This window comes from Oncorhynchus kisutch, linkage group LG27 (genome assembly GCF_002021735.2).
Source record: "Oncorhynchus kisutch isolate 150728-3 linkage group LG27, Okis_V2, whole genome shotgun sequence".
Lineage (NCBI taxonomy): Eukaryota > Metazoa > Chordata > Actinopteri > Salmoniformes > Salmonidae > Oncorhynchus > Oncorhynchus kisutch.
The window spans coordinates 10,237,667-10,248,287 of NC_034200.2; the positions used below are offsets into that span (position 1 = coordinate 10,237,667).

The window sequence follows — 10,621 nt, forward strand, 5'->3', positions numbered from 1 at the left end:
AAAATCTTTGAAAGGCAGGTCACTGCTCACATCAACACCATCATCCCAGACATCCTGGACCCACTCCAATTCATTCACCGCCCCAACAGATCCACAGATGACCCCATCACTATTGTACTCCACACTGCCCTCACACAACTGGACTAAAGGAATACCTATGCTGTTCATGGACTACAGCTCAGCATTCAAAACTCATCCCCTCCAAACTCATCACCAAACTCAGGACCCTGGGACTGAACACCTCCCTCTGCAACTGGATTCTGGACTTCCATTAACACGGGGGGCCCTCAGGGGTGTGTGCTTAGTCCCCTCCTGAACTCATCAAGTTTGGTGACGACAGGATGGTGGTAAACTGATCACTGACAACGATGAGGTAGCCTATAGGGAGGAGGTCAGAGACCTGGCAGTGTGGTGCCAGGAAAACAATCTCTCCATCCCCCAATGTCAGCAAGACAAAGGAGCTGATCATGGACTACAGGAAATGGAGGGGCGAGTATACCCCCATCCATATCGATGGGGCTGTAGTGGACCGGGTTGAGAGCCTCAAGTTTCTCTGTGTCAACATCACTAAGGAATTAACATGGTCCACATAGTTGTGAAGAGGGCACGACCTGACCTCTTCACCCTTCAGGAGGCTGAAAAGATTTGGCCTGGGCCCCCAGATCCTCAAAAAGTTCTAGAGCTGCATCATTGAGAGCATCTTGATGGCAAGCAGTACCAGTGAACCAAGTCTGGAACCAACAGGACCCTGAACAGCTTCTTCCTCCAAACCATAAGACCGCTAAACTAGACTGCTAAATATCTAATCAAATGACTTCCCCGACTACCTGCATTTACCCTTTTTGTGCTAACTATCTTGCACTGACTCTATGCACACACAGTGGACTCTACCCACACACTCACACATACTTATACTAACCCCCAACACACACTTACACACCACAACACACACATTCACTTTTTTTGCGCTAACTCTCCTGCTCCGACTGTACGCACACACACACTGGACTCTACCCACATTCTCACACATACTTACACTGACACCAAACACACACACACATACATACATACATACATACATACATACATAAACACACACACAAAATATATGTTCACATGCAAACACACACTCTCACACTCACCACATATGCTGCTACTAACTGTCTGTTATCATCCTGTTGCCTAGTCACTTTACCCCTGACTATGTACATAGCCACCTCAATTACCTCGTACACCGGCACATCAACTGGTACTCCCTGTGGTTCTACCTCAGCCATGTTATTTTTTACTTAGTATTTGTTATTCACCTTGTATTCATGCCTAGTGTTACTATATATATATTTATCTTTAACTCATGTGATGAATAACATATGGGTGGTAACTTACAATTCACTCGAAAGACAAGGCACACTGCGAAATATGCAAATAAGGTAGAATAAATTCAGAAGTTAAATTGTAAGTTCACTCAACCCAAAAATAACAAGTTGAGTGAACATTCAATTCAACTTGAAAATGTATGTTATTTAAGATCCAGGCCCAAATTTTTTGCAAACTCACAATCCTATTGTAGCAGGTTGCCTTACAATTGTGCGTTGAACCAACATCTTGTTGATGTTGCAGTGTAGGCCGGGATTCAGTCGTAGAAATGTATATCAAGTTTGAGTCACACAGACAACCAGGGTTTAACATCCAGTCAGTTACATTGTACATATCGAAATCGGCTAAATATCCAATTCCCTCTTCTGCCTATCTCTCTATGTGATTGATTGGTTGTCCTTGATCGGTAGATTTATTGGTTGATTGACTGACTGATTGTCCTACTGTTCCCCTCGCTCCACTGTAGGTATGTGTCACTCTAAAATAGGTCTGTGTCTGTGGGTTCTGTTAGAGGTCAGAGAGAGGTAGATAGAAGGGAGGAGGAGGCAGAGACGAAAGGCATGTCAATCAATCTGGCATCTCGCTGAGTGAACAAATGAAGTGTTGTGGTTATTGGGGTGCAGGGTTAATGCAATTACTGTCCTCAGCAGCATGCCTTTCTCTCCTGTGTGCGTGTGTGTGTGTGTGTGTGTGTTAGACAGAGAGAGAAATGGCAAAGGGGGATGGATAGGATAAAGAACAAGACAGGCCAACATGAACATCGGCCATGCGCAGTAGATCATCTGCTGTGTGTCGACGAACGGTGGTGATTCAACATGTCGAATCATTGGAGAATTAACAGAAATTGACGGCCAACTTTCTTTGGTCAGCGGCGATAGGACGGCCACCTGCTGTGCACAGCCAACGTTTGTGTTGGTCTGTCTTGTCCTTAAGAGAGAGAATAAGAGTGAGAGAAAGGTAGAACATTTGACAGAGTGAGGGGTAGAGAAATATGGAGAGGAGAGGGTAAAGACAGAAGAAAAACGTTCTGACATTAATTAGCAGGGTACTGTGGGCCGTGAAATCCAAGAAGGTCATGATATGGGGCACATGTATGGGGAGGAGAGCTTAAAACAGACGTGTGTGTGTGGGTGTGGGTGTGGGTGTGTGTGTGTGTTTGTGGCACAGAGGGACATGAAAGTGCAGTCCAGTCTGCTAGGGGATGTATGAAAGGTGGCCCTTTACTTCCTGTTTTGGATCACATGAGACAAACATAGACTAGGGTTACTGTCCTAATGAGAAACAGTCTCTATATCTCTCTCTCTGTCTGTTCATTTGTGTGTGTGAGTGAGTGAGTGACAGAAAGAGAGAGAGAGAAAGAGAGAGAGAGAGAGAGAGACATCCAAATGAACTATGACCCCAACTTCAGAGCCAGATCACTTAGCTCCCTAGCCAACCAAATCAACTTACACATTGTGCCTTTCAGGAGGACTACTCTTAGAAGAAAGGTGCTATCTAGTACAAGTTGAACCCTTTCCACAGAGGGTTCTACGTGGACCTCAAAATGGTTCTACCTGGAACCAAAAAGGGTTTTTATCCGTAACCAAAAAGGGTTGTCCTATGGGAACAGCCAAAGAACCCTTTTTGGAACCCCTTTTATCCAAGAGTATACCATTAACGTTCCTGCTACCCAACTCAGAGAATTCCATTGTATGAACTTTTTTAAAATTCACATTCTAACTCAAATCTCGAATCCTCTTTGTGTGTGTGTGTGTGTGTGTGTGTGTGTGTGTGTGTGTGTGTGTGTGTGTGTGTGTGTGTGTGTGTGTGTGTGTGTGTGTGTACCATAGGTGTATGTCTGTAACATGAATCCCCCAGGCTCTGGAGGCTATTCAACAGCATGTTTCAGTTGCATCAGTCAGATCGTCCGTTCCTGGCTTTTTTTGTTATGGTTTCATAGGAACATCTGAAAACACCAAGTCTGCTTTCCCTTGGCAGGGGGTACACTCCCCACTGCTGTTGGAGGATGGGAGAAAATAAAGAGTGAGTGGGAAGGAGAGAATGGAGAGGAGAGTGTTTTTGAGGGCGTGAGAGAGTGATAGAGAGAGAGAAGAAGGTACACATACTGTCTCTTGCTGATGAAAGCATCTGTCATGGATCTTCTCTCCGTTAAGCGCCTCTACACTCATCTCTCCATCTGTTCATCTCCTCATTGTGAGGGGTGCTCAGAAATGTGCAATATAACGCATAACACTCTAATACCCAACAATGCCCAATGTACTGTGTGCCGTCATGAGAAAGAGTGTCTGTCCATCCCCAGAGGGGACTGAAATCAATAGTGCATCATTCGTGTGTTTGTGTGTGTGTGTGCTTGGGTGCGTGCGTGCATGGGTGTGTGTGCATGCGCGCACATGCTTGTGTGTGTCTTACAAAGTCAACTACAAATCTGTATCACATCGTCTTTTACACTAGCAATCTACATTACATCATGTCTCCTATTATAGATCATTATCTATCTCCGCCTCCGTTACAATCTGATGCTGCTCCCCGATGTGTGTTTGCTCTCTAGAGAATGAATGCAGTGCCTGGAATGCAATGCACACGCACGCAGATACACGTGCGCATGTGCACCCACAGTTGTCTGAAGAAAGAGGAAGTAGCTAGTGTGTTGACAGAAGGGAGTGTGCTCGTGGTGTCAGACCTGTGATCAGTGTTGCTTCTAGTAACGTCCCATATACTGGAAACAAAGGTGAGGAACGCAACACAACCCTCTTGGTTTGACTGGGACTCTCCCGTTGCGGTACCATATTCTCCTACCGTGTCAAACATTTCTATCGCAACAATATACAGAATGAAACATACTGTATGTACATGAGTTTGGAAATTGCCCCAAATTGGGTTTCCTTAGCTACGGAATAGATGTAAAGAAAGAAATGTGAAGGAGAAAATAGTAAAGGAGGACATTACTGTGTTTGAAAAATACAACCAACATTTTCAGGTAATAGCAGGCGATTGGGTGAATGGACTCCCATAGATTCTGTAGTTCAACTCAACATTTATAACCACAGAGACCCTTATTGATAGCAATAACCACTATGTCTACATAAAGCAAGGCTGACCAAATACATGCTGGGGTATATCAGAGTCGGTTCTAATAGCTAGTCTGACTATGACACACAAGGAAAGATCCTGCAGCTTCAACAATATTTACATAAGATCAAGTGTATCAAAGACAGCGTTTCAAGCATTCCACTACGGCTGGAGAAAAAGAGCCATTGTCATTGAATATCGGGCACTCGGAGCTGAGGACATGCCACCCGCTAGTCAAACACAGACCGGACAATTACTGATGTTTGGACTGAAACATGATACACCCTGGAGAGAGAGGAAGAGAAAGAGAGGAGAAGAAAAAGAATGAGAGAGATGGAGAAAGGGCAACGGTGAATGGAGAGATGAGAGAGGGGAAGGGGTACACTTTCACAGCCAGGAGTCCAATCAATGGAGAAAGAGAAGAATTGAGTCATTTGCAGTCAAGTCGATTCAGTGAACTTGCTCAGGCAGCCATGACGGCAGAGTAAGAATTGGCTGTGAGGTCATGGGAAAAGACCCCAAAAGCAGAGAAACTTCATGGAAATGTCACAGACTGGGTATCAATCCTAGGTCACCTGTGGGCCTCAAGACCGTGTTAGCCCATTGAGCTAAAGCCTACAGGTAATTGCTCTGGTAGATAACATGAGGCCTCAGGATCAAGGTAAGGCTTCTCGTTAAATGTTCACCAAACCCACTCCACTACATGAGCACATTTAACTTGTTATAGTACTGGGGCGCTTGACTGCAGAACAGAAGAAGAGAAGAGTGCCTGAGAGTAAGAAATGAAAAGTGAGTCGAGATGGAGAGAGTTTCGTCCTTTATGGGCTCCCTACCCCTCTGTCTCAGTTGGGATGAGTTGAATATTGATAGGACAGACTATAGAGGAGGGGATTTCTATTTGAAATCAATTACTTTGTTGTCTCCGCCCAAGGCAAAGACAAACACAGACTCTGCTCAGAGATACTTAGGAGCTAAAACACATTTCAACAATGTCAAATATTTTCTAAGAGAGCTGCTGGTTGATCAGTCAGCCTGGCAATAAAACTTTCTTCCTTAGCAGCTGTAAGGAACACCACAACACCCCCATCCCCCCCACCCACCCCCTCTTACTGATAACATGTCCATGTCCACATGTGTCCTGCAGTATTGAGGATAACACCGTATGTGTCCATAAATGAACTCTTCACATGCCAGAACCTGCATGCAAGGTCAACCATTACATAGCCCATTACATACTCCTGCCCCCCCCCCCCCCCCCCCATCATAGTGTAGTGATCTACAGAGGTCAGAGCAGAGCAGAACAGACAGTCTGCCTGTCACATCTCCCCTGCTTCATTACTGAGAGAGAGAAAGAACTCTACCTCTACCTCACCTCTCGCACCACCAGCTTCTCCCTAAACCTCTCAACCCCCTAACCCAACCCATCTTTCCCCCTCTATAGAAGAAAAACAGAATCACCACAGTATGTTAATTCCAGGACAGAATGCCAATCACGATGGAGTGCCAAAAACCAACCACAGCAGTTGATACCACTGCAACATACCAAAACCACACTCCAGGCTCCAAAACCACACTCCAGGCTCCAAAACCACACTCCAGGCTCCAGGCTCCAAAACCACACTCCAGGCTCCAAAACCACACTCCAGGCTCCAAAACCATACTCCAGGCTCCAAAACCACACTCCAGGCTCCAAAACCACACTCCAGGCTCCAAAACCACACTCCAGGCTCCAAAACCACACTCCAGGCTCCAAAACCATACTCCAGGCCCCAAAACCACACTCCAGGCTCCAGGCTCCAAAACCACACTCCAGGCTCCAAAACCACACTCCAGGTTCCAAAACCATACTCCAGGCTCTAAAACCACACTCCAGGCTCCAAAACCACACTCCAGGCTCCAAAACCATACTCCAGGCTCCAGGCTCCAAAACCACACTCCAGGCTCCAGGCTCCAAATCCAGGCTCCAAAACCACACTCCAGGCTCCAAAACCACACTCCAGGCTCCAAAACCACACTCCTGGCTCCAGGCTCCAAAACCACACTCCAGGCTCCAAAACCACACTCCAGGCTCCAAAACCACACTCCAGGCTCCAGGCTCCAAAACCACACTCCAGGCTCCAAAACCACACTCCAGGCTCCAAAACCACACTCCAGGCTCCAGGCTCCAAAACCACACTCCAGGCTCCAAAACCACACTCCAGGCTCCAAAACCACACTCCAGGTTCCAAAACCACACTCCAGGCTCCAAAACCACACTCCAGGCTCCAGGCTCCAAAACCACACTCCAGGCTCCAAAACCACACTCCAGGCTCCAGGCTCCAAAACCACACTCCAGGCTCCAAAACCACACTCCAGGCTCCAAAACCACACTCCAGGCTCCAAAACCACACTCCAGGCTCCAGGCTCCAAAACCACACTCCAGGCTCCAAAACCACACTCCAGGCTCCAAAACCACACTCCAGGCTCCAAAACCACACTCCAGGCTCCAGGCTCCAAAACCACACTCCAGGCTCCAAAACCACACTCCAGGCTCCAGGCTCCAAAACCACACTCCAGGCTCCAGGCTCCAAAACCACACTCCAGGCTCCAAAACCACACTCCAGGCTCCAAAACCACACTCCAGGCTCCAAAACCACACTCCAGGCTCCAGGCTCCAAAACCACACTCCAGGCTCCAAAACCACACTCCAGGCTCCAAAACCACACTCCAGGCTCCAAAACCACACTCCATGCTCCAAAACCACACTCCAGGCTCCAAAACCACACTCCAGGCTCCAAAACCACACTCCAGGCTCCAAAACCACACTCCAGGCTCCAAAACCACACTCCAGGCTCCAGGCTCCAAAACCACACTCCAGGCTCCAGGCTCCAAAACCACACTCCAGGCTCCAAAACCACACTCCAGGCTCCAAAACCACACTCCAGGCTCCAAAACCACACTCCAGGCTCCAAAACCACACTCCAGGCTCCAAAACCACACTCCAGGCTCCAAAACCACACTCCATCACCAAATCACATTAGGAATATAAATACATATACAGTAAAGCCTGGAAATGTGTTCATTTTCCAGTAGACGTGTTCAACATCCACTGAAGTAGCTTGCAAGTTTACTAGACAGCAACAGTAGTTGCCTTGGTAACCAAACAAACAGACCTGTTAGTTTAGCTGACCAAACCATCAGTCCTACAGTAGCTTGCTATTATGAAAATCGAATTCAACAATACCCATATTGTTTTCAATTTGACTTGTGCTTTCAAAAGCAGCTCAAAAGAAACATGTAAAAATGTACTGTAGCCATTGAATTCTACCGTGCAACTATAGCGTGCCTTATAGGGAACTAATGCAGGCTCTAGAATGTCCTTCAAGCCAATCAGAAAGGAGTATTCAACAATGCCATGGTATAATTAAGTGATAATACCGAGAAGCCGGTGTCTGGAGGATATATTGACACAACGTATTGTTAGGCCCGAGACGAAGTCGATGGCCGGCAAAGCGTGCCAATATATTCTCCAAACACCGGCTTCGAGGGCATTAACACTTTTATACAACGGGTTACCAACATATTCAAATACTGAATAACATATTTTCATTAAAAAAAACGTTATTTTGATTAATTTACTCATACTCTTTCATAATTCCCAAAGATATAGTCCCGACACAAATCAAGGGTTGCTACCCAAGCCGGCTGGTTGTTCATTCGATCAGTTTGGTTGCTAGTGTCGCAACCCAGTGGTTCAGTCTTCTTGTTCCTTATCTATGGGCAAGACCCAGTTGTTCATTCTAAATGTTCCATTGCCATACTGGCTGGCAACGTCCTTATCCCTTGGTTGCTAGCCATCTATGGCTAACATACTGTACAGTCGCGTCAAAACGTGCAGCCAGAATAACAGCAAAGTAGCTGCATTTGCATTTGTTTAAGCTGGTGACATTAATTTGAATACATCCATAACAATGAGCTAATGAGGCAGGATTTCGCCTGGCATAGAACATTTGCTCACTCGTCAGGACACTGTTGTTCAGAGGAGCTAGCCAACAACACAATCACTTCAAACTGAAGCTGGAAAGACTGCAAACTGGCTGCACTGTTTCATTTGACCCTTTCTCAATTGACATTTCTTTGTATATTATCCATAATGATGCTCGCTGATTCATGATTTTGACTGGCTGAGAAATGCTGCCTGCCTGCCTGTCTGTCTCATCCTGACATCCTGACATCCTGAGATCGAATTTGAATATTGAAACAATGTTGCAAATGCCGGGGAGACAGAGAACAAGGTTAATATAAATCTATGCTGGTGAAAACGAAATGTTAGTCTAAAAGAAATGTGAGATAATGTCTAGATGCTTTTTATAGTGGAGATGAAGTTTATAAATTGCCGGGCTGGGCTGATGAGACAGTTGATTGCGCAGTCAGATGGAACAGACTAAATAGGCATTTTACATCCAAGAAATAGCCGGTAGTAACTTTTGGAATAGACACCAGCTGGAATGTAGTTTTAACCAACCTGCAGTCAGGATTACACCCACCCATTATATTACAGCCAGTGTCTATTCCGAAAGCTACATCTCGGATTACAGGCAACATCCGCATCGAGCTAAAGGCTGGAGCTGCCACTTTCAAGGACACTTATAAGTAATCCCGCTATGGCCTCAGATGAACCATTAAAACAAGCAAAGCAAACAAACAAACAAGCAATGCAGGATTAAGAATGAATCCCATCACACCGACTCTGACGCTCGTCGGATCTGGCAGGGCTTGAAAACTATTACGGACTACAAAGGGAAACCCAGACGTGAGCTGCCCAGTGACGTGAACCTACCAGACGAACTAAATGCCTTTTATGCTCACTTCGAGGCAAGCAACACTGAAGCATGCACGAGAGCACCAGCTGTTCTGGATGACTGTGTGATAATGCTCTTGGTAGCCGATGTGAGCAAGACCTTTAAACAGTTCAACATTCACAAAGCCAAGGGGCCAGACGGATTACCAGGACATGTACTAAAAGCATGCGCAGAAAAAAAGTGACTTCACTGACATTTTCAACCTCTCCCAGACTGAGTCTGTAATACCTACATGTTTCAAGCAGACCACCATAGTCCCTGTGCCCAAGAAAGCAAAGGTAACCGGCCTAAATGATTACCGCCCCGTAGCACTCACGTCGGTAGCCATGAAGTGCTTTGAAAGGCTGGTCATGGCTCACATCAACAGCATCCTCCTGGATACCCTCCACTCCAATTTGCTTACCGACCCAACAGATCCACAGATGATGCAATCTCGATCTCAATCGCACTCCACACTGCCCTTTCCCACCTGGACAAAAGGAACACCTATGTGAGAATGCTTTTCATTGACTACAGCTCACCATTCAACACATGGCCAAACACAACTCCAACGCCATCATTACGTTTGCTGACGACACAACAGTGGTAGGCCTGATCACCGACAACAATGAGACAGCCTATAAGGAGGAAGTCAGAGACCTGTGCCAAGTCTAGGACCAAAAGGCTCCTTAACAGCTTCTACCTCCAAGCCATAAGACTGCTGAACAATTAATCAAATGGCCACCGGACTATTTACATTGACCCCCCCCCCTCCTCCATTTGTTTTGTACACTGCTGCTATTCGCTGTTTATTATCTATGCATAGTCACTTCACCCCTACCTACATGTACAAATGACCTCGACTAACCTGAACCCCGCTCATTGACTCGGTACAGGTACCCCCTGTATATAGCCTCGTTACTGTTATTTTATTGTGTTACTTTTTTATAATTTTTTACTTTGTTAATTTGGTAAATATTTTCTTAACTCTACTTGAACTGCACTGTTGGTTAAGGGCTTGTACGCATTTCACAGTAATGTCTACACTTGTATTCGGCGCACGTGACAAATAAAGTTTGATTATAATAGAACTTCATTTCAATGTGATTCCTAAAATGACTCCTATCCTGGCAGTATTCTGGCATGCTGTCATGGGAGCAAAGTGTGCAAACTATAAAACCTTCAACAGACCATGGTTGTAGGGCCTTTAGCTGTGCTGTGTAAATAAATCGTATCTACCTCAATATACCATCTCAATTTTGGGCAAGCTATGCCATCATATCAGATTTTGATTAAAATGACTTTAACACTGGTTCCCACATCCCAAAAAACTCTGTAAACTTTTGTTGGTTTCT

General features: G+C 45.7%; 1 protein-coding gene across 1 annotated transcript; it reads right to left on the reverse strand.

The window, feature by feature from the left end:
• Window positions 1-5,167: 5,167 nt before the first annotated feature.
• Window positions 5,168-7,450, reverse strand: LOC116357771 (LWamide neuropeptides-like). The gene is made up of 2 exons (XM_031806393.1): window positions 5,990-7,450; window positions 5,168-5,188 (listed from the first exon to the last, which is right to left on the reverse strand). The coding sequence occupies exons 1-2, from the start codon at window positions 7,448-7,450 to the stop codon at window positions 5,168-5,170; spliced, it is 1,482 nt and encodes a 493-aa protein (XP_031662253.1).
• Window positions 7,451-10,621: the final 3,171 nt, after the last annotated feature.